We start from the raw sequence: 26,800 nt of genomic DNA on the forward strand, positions 1-26,800 counted from the left end.
GATAAATAAGCATCCTGCAGAGACATACTTGCAAATTTAGGAGACAATTCAAATTAGTAAAGGAAGGACTGTGGTTTGTATGGCCACTTGGATTAGTATGTGCCAACACTTTCTAAGTGTAAGCACTACCCATAGGTAAGATACTATTCTTAAAAGTTACTCTTTTTTAGCAGTTGTTACTTTATATTATTGTAACTGAAAAAAAACCCACATGCAATACAACTGTGTGGTGGGTTTTAGTTGCTGGAAAGTTTCACTCTCAGAAGAGTTGTAGCAGGTATAACTGATGGTGAGGTATATTTCTATATCCCTTTACAAACAAATCTGCCCTAGAATCATTCATTTTTGCCTAAGTGAGAATACAACTAATTATGTAATTGAAGATACTATCTTACACATCCTAATTTTCAGAAAAGACAAAATAAAACATACTTCTGTTTCTTTGTAAATGCTTTTACACACAATCCATATTACTGTTAGCCCAGCATGTATGAAACAGTCCTTTTCAAGATGTATGGAGTATCACATGTTGCATCGACGCAAGGAGCAAGTAAATTTGTCAGAGCTTTCAATAAAAACCTCTGTAGTGGAACAAATCTTGTCTGACTGATAAGATTTGGAATTTTGCTGATTTTAGTTTATATCCAGATCTGAAAACCACCTATGGAGTTCTGCCTGTATTTTCTTGTAGGGTTTGGATTAATTTCTTGGTTTTCAGTTTGTGTTTGCACAGTTTTAACATAATGATTTTACTTAAAATAAGAGAAATTATTTCAGGACCTAATTGTATATGAAAAAAATAGGCCTACAACATGTCAGTCTATGAAATACACCACTGCTCTCCCTTTTTGTACAACTGGCTGTGTGGCATTCTGACTAATACTACTTGATCTCTTTGTACCTCCACCAAGTTTCTTCCAGTTGTCTCTTCCTCATGTTGTTTTTGCAAGGGTTGGAGCATAATTTTCTCATGGTAAAGTGAACTGTTTGGGTTGGGGTTTTTTCCCCAAAGTGTAGGAGAAACAGCATGTATGGGAGTAGGGTAATAGGACTGAGTGGTAAAAAGTACTCTGGAAGGTTTTACTTCCTATCTTTGGTGACCCTGCCTGGTCCCAAGGCTCAGTCAGCCTTCACATCTAGGCTGTGACTGACAATTGAGTTCCAGATAAAAATAAAAAAGAGTACCAAAGTGGAAACACTGACCTTCATGTCCTTTCTTTACCTCAGCTCGTAATTGAACATTTAAAAAAAAAAAAAAAGTTTCTCTTAGACCTATCTCCTCTTGTAGGTGAATGGTGGGCATTTACTAATGCTGTTGTAAGCTTGAAGATCTAAAGATACAGCAGAGGCAAGGTATTACAGGGAAAGATAATATCTTTTATCTTTCCATGTAATTGCAGACATAAATTCTTTCTATGGATAACCATTGCTCATATTTCTTAAGATTGATTCTGTCAGATGCTGAACATCTGGTAGCACTTTGCAGACTTGATCCATGGTAATCCAGACAAATCCTATTTCCTTAGTATCCTGCCACAGTATTATTGTCAAATCTTTGTCAGTGTTGCTATCCCTATGCCTGTTTGTGCTATATCTGCAATTTTCATCTGAAAAATATATTGTAATGGGGGTACTTCCATTCTACTCTTTATCTATCACCAGTACATGTACTAATTTTTGCATGAAGTAGGTTTCTGGGTAAACACTTAAAATTACTGCAGCTATTGCGCTTGTGTCCATAATTATTTTTCTCAAGGTTGTAAGCTGTGCAGTGTACAAGTGTCTGATTATGATTGGCTCTGATTCTGTGTTGTCCTGGTTGAGATGACTTTCCTATATACACTACATTTTTCCCACAATCTTTCATCTGTTTTATCTCCTCTAATGTCTCCCTTAATGTCCTTTTCTTTTTTAGCTTCTTTTATGATCTTTTTGATATGCATAAGGTTTCTGTCAGTGAAGACCTGTCAGCTGTTTGAGCTGTCACTGGATATAATGACTCCTTCTTACTTGGCCTTTGCCTCTGCAGATTCAGCAGCGTTTAATGGTGAACATAGACGCAGCCTCTCACAACATATTTTTCCAAGGTATTGAGGAAAATTATACTTGTTTAATTTTATTTTTATTTCATTGGAGATGTTGTAAAATCCCTTTGGGGCTTTTTTTATACAAAACTAAATACTTAGATTTGTAGTGCTGATTTTAATTTAATTACTGCTTTAAATGAAAGTCCAGAAATACTGCTGTGGAGATTGGAAGCATTAGCTTGGCAATTACAAGGTTTTGGAGTACCTCTGTTCCACCTGCTTTTCCCTCCACTGAAATTAGAGTCTCCCTGTGTGACATGCCATATGGGATAGTTAAACTGCTACTGAAACCCACGTCAGCCACTGAATCAATCCAGTCTATTCTTTCCACAGATGTCACTGCATGGCCACTTGGAACTCAAAGATCTTGAGGAGAAAGGACTATCCATAAACCCATTTTTACTTGAGCTGAGTTAAATGTCTGAAATATTTAGATCCTTTCACCTCTGTCATTACAGTACTCTGAGGTACCCCTATTTTAAATACCACATAGTGTGTTTTTCTGTGCTGTATTTCATCTCAAAGTCAATTATATTGCAGTGCTGGATGAAGTTATCACCATGTGTAGACTTTATCCCATGTTGTTCTAGCTGCATTGTGTTCTAGGATTTGTGAGAATTGAAAGTCATGTATCCTCAAATCTTCATTAAATATGGCTAGATTATAAAAAGCAAACAAATCCTGCCAGGTTCAGAGGCACTCAGGTTTGTGCCATGCAGAGTAACTCAGAGAAGCAAAAAAATAGTCTAATACTCTGACAGCTCCAGGTAAGTGTAGATCTAGCAGGACTCCTTGGCCAAGTGCACTGCCACAGAAATACACCTTGCACTTCTCAATTCAAGCTAGCTCCATGCATTCATGGCACGCACCACATGGCATGAAGCCCTCCTATAATCTGAAGCTCTGTAAAGTGTGATGCAGGCACACTCTGGGTGGCTGAAACCCCCTAGGTCCAGAAGTAATATCATTATTATATCCACATATTTTAAATCTATGTCATTACCAGCCCCCATCAGCTGGTAATGTAAATTTTTTATTATCAAATCATGGGTATGCTCTGTCTAGACATTCACTAAATTGGAGGGTTTAATTCCTCCCTTTCAGTTATGCTCGCACCTTTTTGGACAATGACCCTGCCTAAGAATATTGTTCCACTAATCCTCTGGCAGGCTCCCTTTCCACATGTCACCTCAGCCCTCGACTACTTTCTAATGGTTATTACATTTTGATGGAAGACAGTTTTCTGTCTGATGAGGAGGGCAACATAACACTGACACCATCCCAGACAAGTGTTACATATAAAGAGAATTTAGTCCGGTAAGTGACCTATATGCAGATTTTACTCAGTGTCGGCAATTGCCTCCAGATCTCTGGATTTATCCAGAGGAATCTGTGTGGCTGGCTACATTTTGCTTAGCATAAGGTCAGCATTGCTTCTTAATGGGAGCATCTCAACTGATTTGGTTTGGAGAGTGCAGTCGTTGAAATAACTTGATTTTCAGTCATGTCTAATCTTACTACCCAAAAACTCTTCAGCACACAGTTGTTGCTGTAATTGGAGTTGTGTGCAATAATGAAAAAGGAGAGCTACAGCTCATTTTGCCAATGGGGTGTTACCATGATAAGGAATAAGAAAAAAGTAAGGAAAAGGTCTCGTCCTGGAATTCTTACTCAGGGAAAAATCTTGTGATTTCAGAAAAACATCAGTTTAGGAAGGTATATAAAATGTAGTTCCAGAAAGTACAGTGGATTCAGGCTGCACCAAATGGGATACGATAGGGTGAAACTCGTGGGTAGTATGAGACTGCTCACAGTAGTAGTAGAACCCAGTAACTGTAGTACATCCAGTATCACAATAGCATGATATATTGCCGCTCTGTTAATACATTTGCTGACGTTATTGCAGGGTGCAGCAGTCATTCTTGGTGACATACCCAGGGTCAAGAACACGGCTAGGAACAGCACCCAGAACCTGGGTCTTTCATGTCAGTCCTGCAAGCTTTAGAGCTCTGTCTCCACTAAACAAGAATAATTAACTCTATTACTTGACAATGTGTCTTTTCTTTCTAGTGTATTCAGGCGAAGGAAAAAAATCTGTCACTCTCTTGCTAGTTTGTTCAATCTCAGTGCCTCCAGGTCATGGCTCAGCAGCACCGTCCTCAGCAATACGGATTCCTCTCATGTAGATGATCCTTGGCTTGACGGATTCCATAAACTAAAAGCCAGTCAGAATGATACTGGTAAGCCCTGATTGGGTGCCAAGTAATGGAGCTACAACATTTACTTAGTCTGTATTTAGTGGGGCTTGGGTATCTCTTTCTATAGGTTGTGCAGAGGCTGTCTGCCGAGATGTGCAGGTAAAGAATGACAGAATTGTAAGTGGTGAATTGAGCTCCGGGCTTTAAAACAGAGTATGAGTCCGCAAAGACCTTTGTGCCAAAAAAAAACCTTTTAAACTGAATTTGGATCCAGAGTTGTCACCAGTGATGTTTATGCTGCTGTCATTAACATCTGGCACAGTCAGCTTTTACCTGGCTGGTGGGATAGCTTCATTGTGTTATGCTCTATGCAGTTTTGTCTTTACTCTGCATATTTTCTCCTGCATACATACATTTAACTTGCCAATTCCCTACCCTTAACAATTTGGAAACATCCCTGTGATTAATTAATTAATTAATCCACCCCCCACCCCCAATTCATTAACACAAAGGCTCAAAGCTCTTCTTTTGTGTAATCTCAGTTGTATATGTGCTTTTTGTAGGTGATTCGGACTTTTCTTCTGACTGTAATAGCCATGTGCCACAGAGGCAAACTCTAGCATCTAATGGAGCCTCTCTCACCAAAGGTGATGAGTTTCTTCAGCCCAAGAAACCATTTTGTGCTTCAGAATCCTGCTCTCCATTTATGATTAATGCAAATGAAGAGACTTCGAGCAATGCAAGTATGTTACATTCTTATTCTGATGTGTCTTATTTTAAAATATTATGCATTAAAAATGCATAATAAAGTGCATTAAAAATACTGATATGGCCCCTTTGCAGAATTGAACCTATTTCCTGAAACATACCTTTTAAATGACTGATTAAAAATAAAATCTTAACATTTATATTTACTTGTTCATTCCTTCCTGCTCACATCTTTGCCTCTCCTATTTTCAGTGATAAGTGGAAAAAGAAAAAAGTGAAGAGGAAAATGGAGGAAAGGGCATGGGAGCAAAAACTGAAACAGGCAATTATTCAGAAATGCTTGTTTTCTGAGAGCATGGAGGGCATAGTCTCTCTGTGGTGGGGGGTGGGAAGACTCCTGAGAGACACTCAAAGCATGAAAATTAGGTTTCTGCTTTGAATCACTGTAAGCAAACTCCCTTAAAAAGAAACTGAAGAGGCTGGCCTCACAGGCTGAAGGCAGTCTTTGCAAACACCTCCTGTCATATATTTACTTTCCTGAAAACTCGTGAAATAATCCTTCTGAATTGTCTTTTAGAATCCAGGGCAGTGCAAAATGTCCTTTCTCAGATGGCTGCACTGATCATGCATTTAATAATTTCAATGTGTACAAGGTAATTGTTATTTCTTTGATTTGTTGTTTCTGATTTTAGTACTTACTCTGTTTCAACTGGTGAATAAAACATAAATTAAGGGTCACATTTTCAAAGTTAGATGTATCTTACTGTGAAAACATTTTTTCACATAACAGTCAATGCAGGCAAATATCTGAGCTATACAGATATGCACAAAAGTAAGAAATATGTATACAGATGTGAAAACCACTATGTCAAGTGTGCTTGGGGCAGGGGTTCTGAAAGGCTGAGAAGAACCAGAATGGATCCATCTCTTTCTAAGTGACCAACATAGGTGATTCTTTCAGTCTGCGAATGCTGTTTTTTCTTTCTAGGTAGTTATCCTCAATGGCTTAAGTAATTTAAAGTTTCAAACTGCAATTGACCTACCAGAGTTCAGAGGGTTCATCTGCAAGAACCTTCTCTCCTCCCACCCAGGCTTCATGTCTATTAACCCAATATGCATCTCTTGGGTTTTTCTAACCTTTATGGGTATTATTGTGTTCTAAAGGTATTTTCTGGGAGCATTGGCTTCCACTTTGTTGCTGATAATTTTAGTTTGTAAGTACAGATTTTCTTTATATTCAACACAAAATGTTTTACTAAATGAGTCACATCTGAGGACCAAAATCCATCATTGGATGTATATCCACAGCTTTTATTAATGCTTATAAGAGCAGTATGTTGGCATATGGGGACAGAATGTAACCTTCAATCAGTTACAGGATTTTGCATTTGAATTTCACATTTTTTTTGTCCCAAGATGCTGCTGTGTCATCTTTCTTTGGACTTGACACGTTTTCCAAAGCAACTAACTTTTGGTAAGTGGCTCCAGTGTCATGTGATGAATAGAAGAATTTAGAAATTTTACATTAAGAAAAGGAAGGAGAGAGTCCTTCTGTTATTTTCATGTCAAAAGATAGCAGGCATTATCTGAAGTTACTGATGGAGGATTTGGCTTTTCCTGTTACTGATTTGTATTTGTCATGGTTTAACCTCGGCCAGCAACCAAACACCACACAGCCACTTGCTCGCTTCCCCTCAAACAGAGGGATGGGGAGGAGAATTGGAAAGGGACGTAAAACTTGAGGCTTGAGATAAGAACAATTTAATATGTAAAGCACTACACACACAAAAAGCAAAGCAAAGCAAGGAATTCATTCGCCACTTCCCATGGGCAGGCAGGTGGTTCAGCCATCCTCGGAAAACAGGGCTCCATCACACCTAAGGGTTACTTGCAATGACAAACGCCATCATTCCAAACATCCCCCCCTTCCTTCTTCTTCCTCTAGTTTATATACTCAGCATGATGTCATACAGTATGGAATACCTCTTTGGCTGGTTCGTGTCAGCTGTCCTGGCTGTGTCCCCTCACAATTTCTTGTGTCTCTCCAGCCCTCTCACTGGCAGGGCTCAAGAAACAGAAACATCTTTGACTTAGTACAAACATTACCCAGCAACAATTAAAACCATCAGTGTCCTATCAGCATTTTTCTCACATCAGAGCCAAAACACAGCACTGTATCTATCCCAGCTGAAATGAGGACAGTATTCATAGAAACTTTCTGTTTATTTTGAAAAACTGCCTTTTCATAATGTGCAATTTATGTTGTAACACCTATTCAATTGCAGAAAAAAGAAGATAAACCTAATATGCCACAACATGAAGATGCAGAGACAAACCAAGTATAGTAAATTCTTATGAATCCTGAGGTTTGCTTTTGAGCCTTGCACTGAAGTGAAGTGCACTTGCAGGCCAACAAACCAAGCCTTTTTTTTTTTCCCCCCACTGGAAAAAATCAGAACAGCTAACTGGTGCTAGGCCCATCAACACCTTTCAGGGACTACAGAACTGATATGACTTGGCCCTTCTAACCCAATACATCATTAGGTGCAGATCAGAGCTTGCCTTTGGCTTATATTTTAGTCTGGTAAATGTCTTAGAAGTATTAAATCGGTCTGATCCATTGAATAAAGGTGCTGATGTTGCTGTTTCAAACTGCTTTATTTCAAGCTTTGCACAAAGCTGTAGCTTCTAAATCCTGGAGAAAAAGATTTCCATATTCAGTTCTGAATTATGTGAGCAAGCTTACATGTAGGGCTCCATGCTGAAAGCATGTGTGCTTGTGCTGGATTTATGAATTACCATTCTTTCACTTTCTATGTATCAGAAAATTCCTTGGAGTTGGTAAAATCTAAAATGCTGCCAAGACTAAAAACATTTGGGCTTATCTGAATTTTTGTGTGGTGAAAGTGAAGCTCAAAAAGGACATTGTTTCTGAAACTGAGTCAGGGTGCAAGAGCTCAATGTGTCCCAAGGGCAACATGTCTATCTGGCAGACCTCTTAACCTTTGAGTTGAGTATATTGGAAGTTAGAGACAAGACGGCACAACCTGGAGAGCCATATTGCAATGATAGTCTCGTGTTTTGAGCACCCAAGGGTCTTGGCCCAATACCTCGGATACTCAAGGATGGTATATTACACTTTATTACTATGTCATGCCCAATAAATTCAAGTCCACCAGGTTAGGACTAGTGTGTTGCAGACACATGCTCCAAAGTACTGCTTTCTGGAATAGTTTAACCCTGAGTCATAAACAAAGATGTTCTTCACAAGAGGAAAACAAATATGCTCTGAGAGCTTTTCAGTCACTAGTGCACAGAGAATACTTCTTTTATGCTCATCACAAGTGAGAAGTTACCTGCTCAGACAAGAAGTCCTACAGCTTAACTGAATTTGGCAAACCAGGACCTACATATATACTGATTATAACAAACTGTGGTTTAAATCAGGACAACCAGGTACGAGGCTTTGGAGTAAAATTAAGCTGTGAAGAACAGAGGGGTGGAGGGAGGTGTTTCTTATTGTCCTACTCTGTTTAACTGGCAATAAATTAAATTGATTTCCCCAAGTTCTGTCTGTTTTGCCCATGGCAGTAACTGGTGTGTGATCTCCCTGTCCTTATCTCAGTCCTTGAGCTTTTCTTTGTATTTTCTCCCTCTGTCCTGTTGAGGAGGGGAAGTGAGAGAGCAGCTGGGTGAGCACCTGGCAGCTAGCCAGGGTCACCACACCACACCTTAGTATACTGCAATTTAAATAATTGTGAATTTTGTATTTCCTTCTACAGAACTATCACACAGGATCTCAACAAAAGGGATGACAAACCCCTTGGTATTGAGCATAACAAAATAACAGGTATTTCTGTGCAATACGGTGTAGATACATCATTTAAAATACTGAAAACAGAAAGAACAGGATTTTTTTCTTCTTCAAATTTATTATCTTGAATTGAAGCTATGTTCTCAACTAAAAAGTTAATAGTACTAGCAAAAGATACAGCTATAAAGGTCGTTGTTTGAAGGGGCCTGCATTTTAATATGAAATAAATGGGCAGGTAGTGCAAGGCCTTGCCAGTGGCCCTCCTTTATTCTCTGGCTCTGTGGAGTGGCCTTGGGCCACACAGTGGTGCCATTCAACCAGCTGCATAAACATCCCTCTCCTCAGCATGGATTTGTTACTGACCCGGTCAGGCAGACCTGGACAAATACTATGGAGTTAAGCTAAAGTGCATAAACTACTTCTGCTCCTTTGTGTCTCATTACCTGCACAAAACTTACGAGTTTTAACTCAATGACACCTGCTTTATCCTATCCTCTAAATCGCAATACAGTTAGAAATTTGCAGTGTGGCTGTGGGGAGTTCCATGTATTACATCAGAGGTAAATGACTTAATAAATTAATTTTATAATAAAAAAAATCTTACAGCCTTGTTTAAACTTATATGTGAATTTCCTGCTAGTAGAAGATAACCTTTAGGTTTGATTAGGCTTTTATGTTAATGAAGATCTGTGTTAGCAAAGAGGTATGAAAAACATACTGACCTCCCTATGTTTCCACTTTGAATGGTGACAGTTATGCTAGTTCGTGTTCTGGAGTCATCAATCAGGGCTGTTAGGAAGGCTGTGATCAAGGCATGACAGAGCAATGAACAGGATATATGAACATACGAAGAAGACAATAAGAATTTAAGTATGAAAAAAGCCCAACTTCATTATCTTGTGATCAAATGTACACTATATTGGACTGCTTCTCCACTGCTGAATTGGACTGAATTCAAACTGGTGATAAGCAGGTCAGGATTAGATGAAGGACTCCGTAAAGCTCATTAGTGATGTCTTGAAACATGTAGTCCCATCTAGTTTCTTTGAGGTTTAGTGTGCCATAACTTTGCCAGTTAGGAACCTGTTTAATCAAGCATGTGAAGCAATGCTACATCATTATATTAACTACAAAACAGAAAATGTCAGGCTTGTGAATTTCTGTAGCTGTCTGAGCAGCTGCCTGAGGCCTCCAGCCATAACTCTTACTCATTAGCTTTGTTAGAAGGTAACTTCACCAAGGGTGAAGTTATAGTGTGGTAATGGAAGGAGAGTCCACAAAAACCTTCAGGAGGGCAAAATATCCGTGTCCAGAGCATGACAAATTTTAGCCTGCTCTTTGACCTGATCTGTGAGTTACATATAGTGGCAAGGGATATTTTGAGGCAGTGACCTGCTGGGGGAATCTCCCAGGCAAAAGGTGGAGGACAGGAGCATTCCCTGTAAAGGAAAGGACCTGGGGGTGCCGGTCAACAGCCAGCTGAACATGAGCCAGCAGTGTGCCCAGGTGCCAAGAAGACCAACAGCATCCTGGCCTGTATCAGAAACAGTGTGGCCAGCAGGACCAGGGCAATAATCATCCCCCTGTGCTTGGCACCGGTGAGGCAGCACCTCAAATGGTGTGGTCAGTTTTGGGCTCCTCACTACAAGAAAGGCATTGAGGTGCTGGAGCGTGTCCAGAGACCGGCAACGGAGCTGGTAAAGGGTCTGGAGCACAAGTCTTCTGAGGAGCAGCTGAGGGAACTGGGAGGGCGGGTGTAGTTTGGAAAGAGAGGGTCAGGGGGGACCTTATCACTCTCTACGGCTGCCTGACAGGGGCTGTAGGCAGGTGGGGTCGGTCTCTTCTCCCAGATAACAGGTGGTAGGACAAGAGGAAATGTCCTGGAGTTATACCAGGGGAGGTTTAGATTGGATATTAGGAAAAATTTCTTCACCAAAAGGGTTATCAGGCATTGGAACAGGCTGCCCAGAGAAGTGGTTGAGTCACCATCCCTGGAGGTATTAAAAGATGTGTTAATGTGGAGCTTGGGGACATGGTTTCATGGTGGACTTGGCAGTCCTGGGTTAACAGTTGAACTTGATCTTAAAGGTCTTTTTCAACCTAAATGATTCTGTGATTCTATGAATCATGAGAACAGGCTGCTTTCATAGACAACAAAAAACATGTTTTCAGCCCAAAATGCGATACATTAAGTTAGTTGATGAATACACGAGGAGGACAAAAGTATCAAAGAACAGACAAAAGATAAATGCCTGAGGAAGAGGCCTTTTATATATGACTGCTCAGCCAATAAAGGAGTCAGGAGCAACCCGAGTAGTAGAAATCCTACTTCTGAAGTATGCAGAAGCCGGTTTGCCTCTCGGGCGGGCACACCAGCGCTGCTGGCGGCTCTGCGCAGGGACACGCCGCCTCGGGAGCAGAAGGCGCCGGCCCTGAGGGAACGTCCGGGCGGGGAGCGCGGGGCCCGGGGCCGGCCCGCCCCAGCGCCCGGAGCTGCCGTAGCGGCCGCGGTCTCCGCCCCACCCCGTTGCCAAGGCAACGCGGCGGCGTCCTGTAATGGCGGCGGCGGCGGCGGCCGGAATCTGAGGGGTGGCCATGGTGCGGAGTGAGTGTCGCCGAGAGCCGCTTTCCTCCCCTCCCCAGTGTCCCTTCCCTCCTCTCCAGGACGTGCCCCACTCCCTGGCCACCGTGTTCCCTCTTCCCACGCCTGTGCTCTTTCCCTGCCATCCCCATACTCCCGTAGCAGCTTCTCTCCCCTCCTGCCTCCCTTCCTCTCCTCACTTTGCTTGGTTATCTGGTTGCCCTGCTCCCTGGTAGTAGCAACCCACCAAGCACAGCACAGGGGCGTGCTTGCCTCCCGAAACAGCCCCCAAGAGGCCCAGCAGCGGGCTGGCCCCAGTGGGGACCCCTCCGTGTGTGGGGCAGTGCCCTGCAAGGGGAAGGTGTGACAGGATGGCTTGCATCTGGGCCTAGAGCTGCCCTTGCTGTCCTTTCCCTGCAGTCATAAACGTTCAACGCCAGGTGATAATATATATTTTTTTAAGGTAGAAGTAGTCAATGCAGACACTTTATCAGAGATGTCAAAAAACCCTGAATGAGATTAAAATACATCATACTATTACTTATGAACACATAAACTTTTACAGGTAAAGCAACATGACCAAAAAGACTGGGTACTCATACATATCACTCAGGAAAAAAACTCCTGAGGGATTTCCTTCCTCTCTGATTTTCCCTGTAATCTATTTTGATTGTGTACCATCACTGGACTGCCAGTCCCTTGCTGGACTAAAGCAGTGCTTTGGAAAGCAACTCTTTCTCTCTGCATGAAGCTGGCATAGGCCTGCTTTGAGCTGGTGCTGCCTGAAGGAGAATGGCTTCATCTCCTGAATAGTGTGGCAAGAATTTGAGCCTTGAAATAATGGTTGCATACTTCACTTTTTTGAAATACAGGTTCCCCCCACTGTTTCTTGATATACCTGCAGCTGTCTGCCTGCTTATTCTTTCAATTTCTTTAATGCCTTCCTTCATATCTCCTCTGTTTTGAATAAAACAAGTAATTTTTGGAAACGCAGCTGTTAGTTCTTCAAGATCTGTTATCTCCAGTTGACTGATGCCACCCCTTATTTCCTCCTGTCATCACGGGAACACAGGAGTAGCTGTGATCTCTCAGGTCACTGGTCTGTTCTGTTACTGTGCACAACATCAGTTGATCTGGCTAATGACCTTCTCAGTGAGAAGTGATGTTACAATGTGTTTCATCAATGTCCTGGGTAAAAGCTTATATTTAAAATTCGTTTTCTCTTGCAAGTTTGTTTCCCTCATTTTTCTTCCATGAGCTAGATAGCTTACCAAATGTCAAATATTCATTCCATTTCCTACAGCAGGTCTCCAAAATAGGTCTCTAAAGCTCTACTGTAGCTTCTATTGTGAATGATTGCCTCTGCTTTGCAAACCACTTGGTAATGGAAGCGGATGTTTTTGAATAATCACTCCAACAATCACTTCAATTTTCTTTTCATCAGCTAAGGAAAATCTGGTTGTAATAAAACTGTCAGGAATAGTTTGTATGACTTCATTTTGTATAAAGCATATAGACTATAATGTTGTCTCCAATGCATAAGTATGCAGATTGTGGGGTTATCTCGCTCAGAAATACCTGTTTGCACTGGAAATACTGGCACTGAAAGATTTGCTACCAAACACTTTAGTAAGCAGGACTTTCTAATTATTATTTCCAGCAGATTTGCCAAGTAACTTATTAGAAATGTCAGTGGTTTTCATATTTTTGTATTTTAATATTTTCTATGAAGACTAAAATATTTAATCATTATTATTGCCACTTTTTTATCTTTTCTCTATTAATTTAATCAGCTTTAATCAATGGGCTATTGAAGGGAAGATGTTTGTTAGATACAGCAAGCCTGCCCAACATGATTAAAAAAGAAATATACTTACCTTTCCCATTATGCCTGATGTGCAGACAGGATCTCTTCTTACATCAGTATCAGTATCACCACTATATAATTTTGTAAATCATGTCAGATGAAACTATTGAAGAGAAAGGAGGTTTAACTCTGCTCATCTGCAAATAATATAATATATGCAAAACCAGTTTCACCCCGTTCCCTAAGGCTGTAGATAGAGGAGCTTCACTGACACTTGTGAGTTTGGGCTGTTGTGGTACATAGTTTACCCAGCTTGTAGCAGACCAGTGAATGTGTGCAGCCATTCCAGGACCACAAATAAAACTGGATGAATTCACAAAACCTTCCTGAGACAAAGAAGCAGTGCAATAATACTTTTAGTTAATGCATAGTAGGAAAAATTTGTTTTCACAGATTTCTGGATTATTTTTTTTTCTTTTTACTTATTTTTCTTCAGAGCCTTTTAGGAAGGCTGGCTAGTCTTTTCTCTTTTTTTTTTTTTTATTAACAATCATGAACATACCTATGCTAATTTGATAAAACCCTATCCGTACTTCACTGTAGCTCACTGCTTGTCAAGGAAAGAGAAATGTTAGGGCTTTTTTGGTGCGGTGGACTGGAAACAAAGTAATAATATCTAGCTCAAGACCGAGTGCTGGTCCTCAGAATTCCTTTACCTTCATTATACAGAGCCTTTTCACTGTTTGAAAGATTGTCTGACATTAAATGTTACTGCATGATAATTGGCCAAAAACTCCTTTGCTGGCTGCTAATGAGCTGGTAGTGAGGATTAAATTTCATTCTAACATAAATATTTATAAGCATTAATTAGTTATGGCTTTGCCTCAAGCATGAAAAAAAGTAAAAAATACCTGCCCACTTTCAACATTTATTCTGCTTATTTCTGTGCACATCATGATGGCAAAAGAATATGATGACACACGGTAGCTGGTTTACTTCCCCCCCTGCTGTCTATGAGGTGAACATCTGGCATCAGGAAATAAAAGAGCGTAAAACACTCCATTGCTTGTCGACATGAATCAATCTGCCACGCAAGCTGTGCTGAAGGTAGTGGATGCTGGATTAATTTCTGCCAGAGTTGTATCACACGTATGGAAGACTCAGCAATTTTCATATGGATTTTTCTAAATGTTACAGGTGACATGAGTGTGTTCCACAAATTATGTTTACTGTGGCAGAGTGCGATGAACTTACTTGGTACTTGATGTCTTTTCGAGGTGATTTTAGTTTTGTTGGTGTTTCTACCAGACATCTATTTGGTATGGTGGAACAAAAGATTTTAATGATTCTGTAAGTTGTTCATAAGTCAGATGGCAGAAAATTACTGAAGGGAAATATGACATCAAATGTTTCTTTCAGTTACTGAAGATCTTGTTAGAAGACGTGCAGAACATAACAACTGTGAAATTTTTTCACTGGAAGAGATCTCTTTACATCAGCAGGAAATAGAAAAACTAGAGTATCTTGACAAATGGTGTCGAGATTTAAAAATTCTCTATCTTCAGAATAATCTAATTCCCAAAATCGGTAAGTGCTTTCTAGATATTTTTTTTTAATGGATTTACATGCATAATTTTGAAATCAGAAAAAAGTATCTGTTGAGTTATACTTTAAGGGAATTTAGAGTAAGTAACTACAGAAAAGTTCTTTGTTGATCTGCTCCTACAAGATTTTCTTTCCCTGTCTCTTTGGTAAATTTGTTCAGAAGCTCAGAAATTTGCAAGGGAAATTTTAAATGAAAAAGACAGTACTGAGGTACAAGTCAGTAGAATATGAGTGTGGAACACCCTTGATTCATTAAAAACTAAAAAAGTCAAGGTATGACGTAAATGTCCTGTCTTTGTGGGAAACAGATAGACAGACAGTTTAGCATATACCGTGGACTATGATATAGGACTAGCTGTCTTCAGGTTTGTTTTAAAATTCAATTTTTATACAAATAGTGGGTTTTGTTAACATTTAAATAATTTTCATTCAGATAAAATACTTGCTTTTGTGCATAAAGACAAGTTTTTACAATGAAGTCTCAATGGTCTTCCTGCACCACTGGAGACTGTTTAAGTTCATATGGTCTGTTTTGTGCTATAGGTTCACATGTTTGCTGTGCTCTCTACAGAAAGATATGACATCAAGCCTAGGGCTGGAAAAGCTTAGACTCTGCAGGTAGTGTGTTGGTGAAGAATGAAAAGTCAGAAGTGCTCAGGAATTATGTTAGCGTATTCCTTTGAAGCCCCTTAAGAGGAAGAAAGAAAAATCTCTGAAGTTTTAGGGTGAAATTCTGTGCTCAGGACTTGTAAGCAAAGGCTTTAAACTCTCTGGAGGGGCTTATCAGGAAACTGTATCTGTACTGGTAACATCTGCATTTCTTAGAGTGGAGGAATCTTCTCCCAGAGAGAATAAGATTGTTGAAACTGGTTTATGCTGCTCTGCCCCATCAAAAATGGGACTAAAATAAGTTGGTTTTCCCTCTGTTACTGTGTCCCTAAATAAGGTGCAAGACTTCATCTTTTTTCAACACTCATACCTCCTTTAGGTTAGTATGGTATGTCATATTACCTTTCAGATTATTGCTTTTTGGACACAAGATTTTTTAAGCAATCTCATTATTTTTTTTGGTGTATCCAATTTTTATCTTAACATAATCTAACTTTAGGAGTTAGGAAAGTATGTAACTTACTACTTTATATATTCTTGTATACTATAACAGCTTTCCAAGATAATGAATCAGGAATAAATGAACAAAACAAACAAACAAACAAAAAGCAGCACTGTATAAATAGTGACCAAAAGGGTTGCCCATAGGGGCTGGGTTACAAAGTACTGAATTTGAGAAGTATTTCTTCCCAGTGGATATCAACATGTCCATGCAGAGCACACAGCAGTTCTGAGCATGCTTCAAAATAGCATAGCCTCACGGATTATACTGACTCTACTGGGATGTGCCTTTTCTCTTCTTGAAGAAAATCTTTACGCAACTCAAGATCAGACTTACAACAAGTTATAAGGTAACCACTCTATGGATGGGTGCTGGTTCTTTTCTGCACACAGAAAAAACTCCACAAGATACCATTGGCTTCAACACTTGTCTCTGTCACATCTTCATGTATACAGGCACTGTTGTTACAGAAATAGTAAGAAAAACGAACAGCCAGCCTAATCTGCACAAATCTTTGCTGAGAAATTAATTTCATCATTTGTGAATTATGAAGAAAATATCTCTCCAAGGCTTTAGTAAACTAAGTGATAGGATTCATGTCACCAAACTTTTAGACGTCTGTGTCTTAGGCAGTTACTGTAACCTCCTTTTATAACCAGTGGTGAAGAAAAGGCGTTATTTTTGAGCATGATTTGGCTCACTGGTTCTAGACAACCAACTTAAGATAAGACATATTGCACCTTGAATAGCCTATTTCTCTTTGTTGATTATAGACAAGCCTAGAAAACTAACTCAGCTGTAGACATGATCTAAGTTGGTCAGATGAAGCTCCCTCTGCTTGAATTTCTTTCCTTGTCTCAGCAGGGACAGTTTGTACAGCAGTTGATCAGAGAAGCTTGTGAATTAGAGTTTGAGGTAAACTTTATAACTTCATTGGGTAGATTTTCCAATCAGATCTTTGAAACATCTAGTGGTTGGGGAGGAATTGGTGAATTGTGACACAAGTTATACTATGTACGTTGTCTCAGATTTATGTCTCTGACCTGTGAGTCATGGATCTCAAGTGGTATTTGCTTTTTTCAGACATTTTTGGAAATTACTAAGATTTGCTACCCTTGTCATGTGAAGTGTCGGGGGGCAGGAGGAATCCTCTCAACCCCAGGTGTTTTAACTATTAGCACCTCAGGAAAGCCAAGACTCTTCTGCCTAACCAGTCTGTCAGCATCCCATTACAAGAACCCTTCACTGAACAGTCCCACTGGATTGGAGGGCAATTCCACTGCCTTGTTCAGGGAAACACGCCGACAGCATGAGCGGAGCCCCTCAGCGGGTCTGCCCACTTTTGTTTAAATGTGTTACCTGCTGCTGACAAATGCTAGCGTCCACAAAGGACTCACACTAACAGCTTAGGGAATAACACTATTAATATTAAATTGTGACAAATTAAGGTTCATGGTCACTGGTGATAAAATTACATACAACTAAACTATAATCACTAATAACAGCTAGAATGAGTTAGTTATTTAGCATGCATAAGGCAAAGTTCTTACCCAATAGGTGTTCCTATGGGGGAGAAGACAGGCTTAGCCCGTTGACTGATCCCGGGAGTTACGACAGAGTCTTCCCTAACTTCTCCCCTCTCCTGTCCACTTTTTATACTTCATAGCACATTGCATATTCATTCATCATACACAGGATTGGTTACAAGTTTCTGGCTTCTAATGCAAATTAGTACGCACCCTCAGACAGCACTACTGAAGTTCTCTGCTAACTACGCATGCTCCTCAAGCGGGATTTTGCCCTCTTTCAGGGGGGCTATTTGAGTTGGAGGTCGTGATCTCCCACTACCACAATTAGCTTTGTCTTATTTTCAACTAATTGTCTGTTGATGTGAGTGGATTGCAACATCTTATCATCCTGTTTCTTCTCATAGCCAGAACTTTCCTCACTTGAAGGCTTCTTTCTGCATAACTTAGGTAACGGTGGTTTCACTATCTGTTCTTTGTTTCTCATGCTCCCCAAGGCTGACTACCTTGACCAGAAGTCCCTTCATGATAACTTTAGAGAGTGAGTCAGCTTGACCTAGCTATGTGAACACTGAATCAGAGCTGGGTAATCTGAGAGTTTAGACAATAATCCCCACCCCCCACCCCCACCCTCCACCCCTTGCATTTATTTCAGTCCAGGACTAGCCCATTTCCATCACATTTAGGTGGAGATTGAGTGACTCTAGCCATACATATTGTTGTTACTAACTGGTGTTGTGTGCCCAGTGAGGTGTAGTAGTACCTTGGAAGCAGGCAGCTTTGAGATGGAGGTGTGCGTTAGTATTACAATGAGATTATTTCATTGGCAGAAAGTAATGTCACCACAACGGTTGGCTCAGCCACAGACTTCTAATGGATTCTTCATGTGACAACTGCTATGCAGCTGATCAGCTGTGTGGTCCCATCGAGTTTCCATTCCTGCAGGGAGCACAACAGGGCATGGCCACGGTGTCTCCACTCCACTCCATCCTCCATCACTCCTATCAGCATGTGTGGCTTAGGGAACTGTGGTGATGTAGATTCTGTGGATGCTAACTGTCCTGAATGTGATACCTGTAATTTTACTCTAAAAAATCTTTCTGTAATACTACGCTTCTGTTAGGACCCAATTTTCTTTAATTCCCACCCTCAAGGTGATTTTCCCACAACCCTATTCCCTCTTTATTTCCTTTGTGTATTCAAAGGAGGAAATGCTAGCCGTTCTGACACAACACTACACACTGTGAACCTGATAATCTCAATAGTTTCTGGTGAACACAATACAGGTTAAATTCCAGATTAGAAGGATGTGTGTGGCTTTGTTCTGTTCATACTGAAGCCATATATATACTTATTTGCAGAAATTTTAAAAAGGGAGGAGAGGAAGTTTCTGGAATTAATCCGGTAGATAAAAGATCTTTTAAAACTAAATCTGTACTAAAGCAGCCATTCTTTTCTGTATAAGTCAGTTTAAAATTCTGATTTTATAAAGATTGACTAAGTGTGGCCTGGTCCTTTCTGAGTTTCATGACAAATGGAATGTTTCACCATGGTTTTTGCCAGTCCTGTTGCATTATATATGTTTTACATTTACATGAATTTTTGATAAAAAATGTGTTTAAAACCTTCCTTATTTCTTTTTATTTTTTTTATTTTAATTTGTGTTTTCAAAGGAATTTCCTGGGTTTGTCTTTTCATTAAAATTAAATTATTAATGCTTAGTAATCTGAGACATATTCTGATTTGTCCTTCCTATTTTTCTGCTGTATTGTTTCTTTGAAGTAAAGTCAGCAAGTAAAATGATAATGTCTTTTCCAATGAAGAAAACTGAAATAACAGATCTACGTTTTCTTACAGAAAATGTGGGCAAACTAAAGAAGCTGGAATATTTAAATGTAGCTTTGAACAACATTGAAAGGATTGAAAACCTGGAAGGTCAGATTTTAAACAAACCATTTAACCTTTTCGTATTGAAACACTGAAGTTGTGACCTAATGTAAAAAAGGGTAGAAGCCATTAAGTATATCCACCAGTAAAAGTACTTTCATGACATTCAGAAAGAGCCTTTTTGTGTGCAGTGTTTCAACAAATGCTTTTTTGTAGGAAGAGCTCCCTACTGCTGAATTTATGTAATTGAACTTCCTTAAATGTATATTCAGTCACTTTTTGCATACTCTCTCACCAGCGTTGCCATGTACAATAGCTCTATTCTTTAATACTTTACTAAGTGGGAATCCAAATTTTTCATGAAATTGGTGTTTCCCCACTGTAAAGATTAGATAATTTCTTATGTAGGTTAGGTGGAGCGATGTTGGGGGTTTGGGGTTTTTTTTTCTGTTTGGTTGGTTGGTTGGTTTGGTTTTAATGCTATGCAGGCTGTAAAAAGTCTCTTGTGTAATGTTTCAACAGTCATCTTCAATTCATCAATCAAATGTCACACACAAGAAGGTTCTACACTGTGCACAGGTTGCATTGGCAGTCTGGGGTATTTTTAAAGAGTTTTTCACATCATCCTTTTCTCTGTCATTCCATGAAGTCCTGTCTGTTTTATCTGTGTTTAATACTTTATCCTGTTGTAGTTCCATGTACAAAGATCTAGCATTTTCCAGTACCAAAATCTAAGACTCAGAGCCACCCATAAACATGTTCCATATTACATGAATACTTCTGATTTCATTGCTTTGTTTTCCTTGATCCTGATTCCTCCAGTTGCTGAGTCTTTAAAAAGTCCACTTTGACATGGGAACAATTAAAAAAAAAAAAAGCTGGATTTTGTTTGTTCATATGTTTGATTTTTAAGTCTACAAGCTGATTCAAGAGAATGGCTTAAATTGAATAAAAAATACACAAATAGGCTGAACACAAATTTATAAAAGTTGAAGAAGTAGGTAGTACATGACATATTTGGCAATTTGTTGAGCAACATCTGTTTTCATGCCAGTGAATTTTAAGTTTCTCTATCAGACTGCATTATTTATTGCTGTGATTTGTCATTTACTTAGGAGTCAGAACCTTTGGGAGGCAGACTTGCAAAAATTTCGTTTATTTAAATCACCTAAGTTTGAGTTTGAGTTGTTTCTTTCAACTCCACTATGCACAAAATAATTGCCAAATAGACCTGCAAAGGGAAAGAAATTATTACAGGGATGAGCATCTAAGTTGAGTTTGTTCTTAGCTAAACTTTTTTATTCTTAGAGCTAAGGTTATGATTTGTGGAGAGATTATGACAAAAGCAGAGGCTGATAAATTTTGGCTCCAGATTTTCTGGCATCTTGTTAGCTAATTTAGTTTCTGTTTATAATGAATTGTTTTGGTTAACAAACATTTTCTCCCCAGTATTTGCAATATAATCAGTGATAAAGTATTCACCATAGCTAAATCCATAGAGTGGAAAACCTAATCTTGACTTGGAAAGAATTTTTAGAAAACCTTATCTTTACACTTGAATAATGTTAGCTAAGATTAACATTACACAGAAATAAACCCCATAACTGATCATGCTCTCCTGAGGCAGTTAGCTACTCTTTTAGCTGACTAAAGACTCAGTTGAGGAGAGGTACCAAGGCAATCAGACTGTGAAAATTTAAGTCCAGTTAATCTGAAAATGTAAGTTTCATAGCTTATCTAGTGTACCAGCATTGACCACAAAACTTTGATAGTGTTAAGATTCAATATTTGGGGTTTTATTGATATTCTTTTTCTTTCTATAAATGTTGTGACCTCATAAACTTAAGCTGTGAGTCACTTTTTCACTTGTGGCTTGCAGAAGATGTAATCTGATAGGATGAAATTAGTATATGGACAATAAATGCATACAGTTTTATATTCAAGTGTGTACTTGTGTGTGTGTGTGTGCGTGCGTGTGTATGTTGTGTACATTTATGTTATAGACAAATCGTTTTTTCATACAGGTTGTGAAGAACTGAAGAAACTTGACCTGACAGCAAATTTCATTGGTGAACTCTCCAGTATTGAAGCCCTAAAATATAATATACATCTGAAGGAATTGTTTCTAGTGGGTAACCCATGTACTGAATTTGAAGGTTACAGGGAATTTGTAGTGGCAACTCTTCACCAGTTAAAAGTAAGATTTTAAAAATTAAATTTATATCCATATCAATAATGAGCATTGTCAACTGAACATACTAATCCCGAACAAAATAAATGCCTGTGATAGGAAAGCTAGTATCATTTTTCTTACTGTCCACAGGGAATTAAATCCTATTCTGAAGAATGAGTAACTACAGTAAATAGTGTGATAATAAACTGGTTCTGTTTTGACTAAACCACATGCATTTGTTAACTTTTCTGTCATTTTTATTCGAGAACCTTAAACAAAGCTTTGAAAAAACAAATGCGTTGTACAGTTATGGCTTTTTTTCTCATTGGTTTTTATATACACATTGTATTTTAAAATTATTTTCATGACTGCAGGAAGTTGCCACATTGTTGGTACCATACCAACAATATGCACCAAACCAACAGTGTAATAAAAAGATAGAAGTTGGTGTAAAAATGCACTATATTGCATCAACTGTAAATAGGTACTTTGAGACTGAGGTTTTGTGCAATGACTGATCAGATGTAATGATTTCCTGTTATTAAAACAAGCAATCCCAGTCCTGAAATATGCCTCTACAATTTCCCTTGAAGAAGCACAGACACCTGCTTAACTTATTAAGACTAGATTCAACTCACTTAGTTGGCAATAAACTAATACATCAAAAGAATTATTTTTGTAATAGCTTTATGCGCTGAATCAAGGTCAGACAAATATCAGAAATGGCTGAAGGGACTCTTTCTACTACATAGTTTAATAAGACCAATTGAAAATGCAAAACCCCTGGAAAATGCAAAAAGCAGCTCTCACATGCACAACACCGTTTTCAGATCTGAATGGCAACATGTTTTTAATTCTTTTTAATACAGCATAACTTACATAGTTCTATGGAGGCTTGAAAGGCATATTTTTAAATTTATAGAGAAGGTAATCTATCAAAGTTAACATACAGTTTAATGTATTTATTGATTTGAATATGTTTAAAATTTCTCACATATATATGTTGGGTTTTTTCCCCTCTGGGAAGTTTTTGGATAGTAAAGAAATAGAACGTTCAGAGAGGATTCAAGCACTTCAAAACTATCCAGAAGTGAAACAGAAAATCAGAGAACAGGAGCAAGTTTACCTTCTCAAAAGGACCAGAGAAAAAGAAGAAACTCAAAGAAGGATGCAAGAAAAAAAGGACAAGAAACAAAAACAAGTGGAATCTGAGCTTGAATGTAACAGGTAGCAGTAAGCAAGAACAGTTTGTGAGCAAATGTCGCTCTTCTCTATCTTCATTAAGAATTTTGTTTTTTCTCATTAAATAGTTTATAAAATTCCACTTAAATATTTTTGGTTTTATTGTTGATTCTAGCAGAATTATTTCTCCTCGTGCATGTTCTCTCTAATGAAAAATATAATTAGTTACAAACATAATTTTACTGACCTGCAGATAGTACAATTTTTGTTTCCAAACTCCTACCTACATTTTCTGAGTGCCAAAATAGTGTAATTGATAGCTTCTTTCAGGAGAACAGCTGGAAATTGTTATTTAAGGTAATGCAGGGGTTCCAGAGAAAGCAGATGTTCAGCTATCTGGCTTTAGAGTTATCAGATAGAAAGACTGAAATTGAATATTGCAGATCTTTTGCAATGTAAAAGGCTATGGAATGTTGATTTCTATACTTCTTCCACCTATTATCGCTGAGATTGCCTAGATAACAGAAAGGTTTTTGTCTGGGGTTGTCTTCCACTACAGTTGTCATCCATCCTATATCTAATCCAATAGAGACTAAGTTCCGTGGAGCTGGCTATGGAACTTTGTCTTCATAGGTCACAGCTGTATCATAAATATAGTTTTCTCTATAGATCAGTAGAGAATTTCTGAAGATTACAGAGGCTTAGGGCGAGGGGGAAAAATTATTCAGGTTCTAAGCTGGCACTTGAGGAGGTGCCTAAATAAAATATTGCTACCCTATAAATCTCTATGCTGCTGGCTGATATTAGGAATACTTAAACATCACACAGACTGAAGTTTTTTCACCTGGAAGTTGTGAGGGTATCTGAAAATTCTGCTCCTGAAATTAAATCTGTTGCATTATCTATCAGGGATTTCAGAGGGCTGGGCATAACCACATTGTCAGTTCTTAGTTAAGTCACTGAAAAATATTATATTGAATGTTTTTTTGATTGATGAAAGAGACAGAACAGAGAACATTATGCAAATATATAAGATGCCCTTCTTGGTAGAGATTATACAGCTATTAGTATTGAGTCAAAAAATATTATTGCAAGAATCCATTAGCAAGTACTGTTACTTTTTCTTCATTTCATTGGGATAATATTCCATGTGATCTTGTGTAGCCCAGACTCCCTACAGGACAAAGAAAAGCATCAGGAAGAAGGAGGTGGAAAGCAAGAAACGTGGAGAACAGCTGAAGATGATGAAGAAGACAGAAGGTTTTGGGAGGAGCCTACACCATATACTCCAGAATCTAGATTAGAAACTCACAGATATATTGAACAAAAACGGAGAGCTAAAGATGATATAAGGTATGTTTGTGTTTTAATATATTCTATGACTTGAAGAAGGGGAAATTTTCAAAGGTACAGAGGAGAGGTAGGTCATTGCCTCATGTTAAATTTACTGAGACTGGCAGCTTAAATCCCTGTTGCCTGCGCAAATATGCTTGTAAAATTTAAATGAAACATTCAGATTGTTCACTTTGGTTTGTTTAATTTTCTAAAATGTATTTGATACCCTTAATTTTATTTTTTCTCAAATAAAGTTTTTAAATATAAATTTTCTTTTTAATTCCATTTTATGGACTTCAGAACTTTCAATTTTCTGTCAGATAACTAATATATTTCAATATATCCAATATTCAATAATGTAGTTCAATGTTTAAATTCTTGCAAAAAGCATTTATCCAGTGTGCAGATTGCATTGTATAAATTCCTTACAGGCCATGCTACAAAATTTTTGCACAAGTGACACTGCCAGCAGCTTTTCTATGTAACTTTAGAAATTTTTATACATACTTTATTAAAGATATTTGTCCTGAGTAATAAGTTTCTTCATGTTATCTGTGCTATTTGGCACGCTGAATCTGAAAATGTCTGACCCCTGAAATGTCTTTAAAACTTTCTGAAGTTGCCATTAGTTTTGCTGAACATGGAAAATTAATGCAGATACCAGCAAAAAAAGTTACTTTATTGCTGCTGTCTTATCAGTTCCACAAACAGTTAGCAATGTCTTTTTTTTTTTTTTTCTTATATAAAACCATTTGTGCCAGAGATTTTTTGAGCTGTTCTTTTAAAGGGCATGATTTTCAAAAGATGTATCAAGAGTAAGTATTGAAAAAGTCACTCCTAGGGAAATCTCCAAGGAATCTGGAAATCTGCATAACTTGTTGCTATTATTAATTCAAGGTCTAGCACTTTTCCAGAACTACTGTGAAACCCAGATTCTAACTAGTTAGAATTTTGTTGTTTGGCGTGCCTTGCTCTAGTCAAGAGCAAATGTGTTCCAAATGCTTCCCTCTAAATATTCAAGGACAGTCCAAATAGTGTTATAATAAAGACAGAATAAATCCTTTCTAGATTTGTATAATTTTTGAAGGCTTTTAAAGAAGTTAAAAATCCTTTCACACTTCACTTTTGGTGAAGTTTGGTGTAAGATTTTTGTCAGGTAGCATGAGAACCTCCCTTGACAACTTCAAATCATTCTTGCTGGTGGACAGGAGCTAAAATGTAGCTTTAATATAAGTTATTCAGTACAAAAAGATATTTATTTTAGTATAAAATTTACATGAACTCAATCAGACTAATGCTAAATTTGAACCTACCTATGACATGTTAGCACATGTTAAATTTACCAGATGTGTTATGCACAGTTGATAATAAACTGAGCAGCTTCAGCTGTTGTGAAATGAGTGAATACTTGTGGTTTTATTCACAGAAAATTCAAACAAATGTAAAATCAGTTGCAGATGAAAGGTGCACAGTATCTCCTTTAGCTACTTGCTGCCAGAACAAGGCCTTTTGGCTCATCTCAGCACAAAGTCAGACAAGTCATCTTAAACTAATGATTATGACATGACTGAATTTGCTTTAAAATGGTATACATGAACAGACAGATTTTATCTAGGAACAGATTACTAACAGCTGGAAGGTGGCAGGATATAATTTCCTGAAGTCTTTCTGAGAACTGCCTGTTTAGAACAGAATGGTCGTTCATTCACTTTGCATTTAAGTGTCAAGAATGGTGATTCAGATGTAGAAACTTTTAGCTCATAAATCCCACATTAAAGCTCTAATCTGTACTATGGAATAGTGTATTAACACATGGATAGTTGTGAAACATAGAGTCATAGAATCATTTAGTTTGGAAAAACCCTGTAAAATCAGCAAGTCCGTCTGTCGATCCAGGACTGCCAAGACCACCACTAAACCATGTCCTTGAGCACCACATCTATGCACTTTTTAAACACTTCCAGGAATGGTGATTCCACCACCTCCCTGGGCGGCCTGTTCCAATGCTTGACCACCCTTTCAGTGAAGAAGCTTTTCCTAACATCCAATCTAAACCTCCCCTGGCACAACTTGAGGCCGTTTCCTCTGTCATATTATCTGTTATCTGGGAGATATCCCAGATATCCATATCCTGTTATCTGGGAGAAGAGACCAACCCCCACCTGCCTACAGCCCCTGTCAGGTAGTTGCAGAGAGCAGTAAGGTCCCGGGTCTGAGTCTCCTCCAGACTAAACAGCCTCAGTTCCCTCACCTGCTTCTCATAAGACTTGTTCTCTAGACCCTTCACCAGCTTCATTGCCCTGCTCTGGACACACTTCAGCACCTCAACTTATTTTTATGTAGTCATTCCAGTAGCTCCACTTGAATTGTTTTTATTTCTTCTTCAAATCTATTGTATTTATAGACCAAATATTTTTTTATGCTTTTTTTCCCCCTATCTGGTCTAAATTTTACATACTTTATTTCCCTTATTAGTGATTTACCTTTAGTGTTCTCATAATTTTGAACTTAAGTAAGAAACTGGTTTGGTAACAAAAAAAAAACCAAAACAACCAATGTATTGCATTGTCTTTTTGAGAAATGGCAGGTTTTTACATGTCAGCTTTTTTACAGCATGGCAAGTAGCCATGCACACTAGATTGACCAGCTGAAGAGTGGATTAATACAGTGACAATTACAGAGATGTATTTTTAAAGAAAGCATAGACATTTTTTAGCTACATGCAAGCAGATTTTTATTTTTCATGTTCCTTACTCTTTCTCTACTTGCTTATGACCAAGTAATTT

At 38.5% G+C, this 26,800-nt stretch overlaps 2 protein-coding genes across 2 annotated transcripts in view; both read left to right on the forward strand.

Annotated features, from left to right (window-relative positions):
- Positions 1–360: 360 nt before the first annotated feature.
- TMEM71 (transmembrane protein 71) lies at positions 361–6,471 on the forward strand. Its single transcript, XM_040585413.1, is given in 8 exon segments — positions 361–550; positions 2,030–2,087; positions 3,192–3,404; positions 4,158–4,327; positions 4,849–5,028; positions 5,571–5,646; positions 6,158–6,211; positions 6,372–6,471. Coding segments are annotated over 8 exon segments (915 nt in total). The 5' UTR covers positions 361–486.
- A 4,895-nt stretch (positions 6,472–11,366) lies between these two features.
- The window catches only part of DNAAF11 (dynein axonemal assembly factor 11), a 30,247-nt gene continuing 14,813 nt past the window's right edge, over positions 11,367–26,800 (forward strand). The window contains 6 exon segments of the mRNA XM_040588351.1: positions 11,367–11,412; positions 14,615–14,782; positions 19,295–19,372; positions 21,349–21,521; positions 22,525–22,724; positions 23,844–24,032. Coding sequence (XP_040444285.1) covers positions 11,403–11,412; positions 14,615–14,782; positions 19,295–19,372; positions 21,349–21,521; positions 22,525–22,724; positions 23,844–24,032 — 818 coding nt within the window. The 5' untranslated portion in view covers positions 11,367–11,402.

Source organism: Falco naumanni, chromosome 3 (genome assembly GCF_017639655.2).
Source record: "Falco naumanni isolate bFalNau1 chromosome 3, bFalNau1.pat, whole genome shotgun sequence".
In the NCBI taxonomy this organism is placed as follows: domain Eukaryota; kingdom Metazoa; phylum Chordata; class Aves; order Falconiformes; family Falconidae; genus Falco; species Falco naumanni.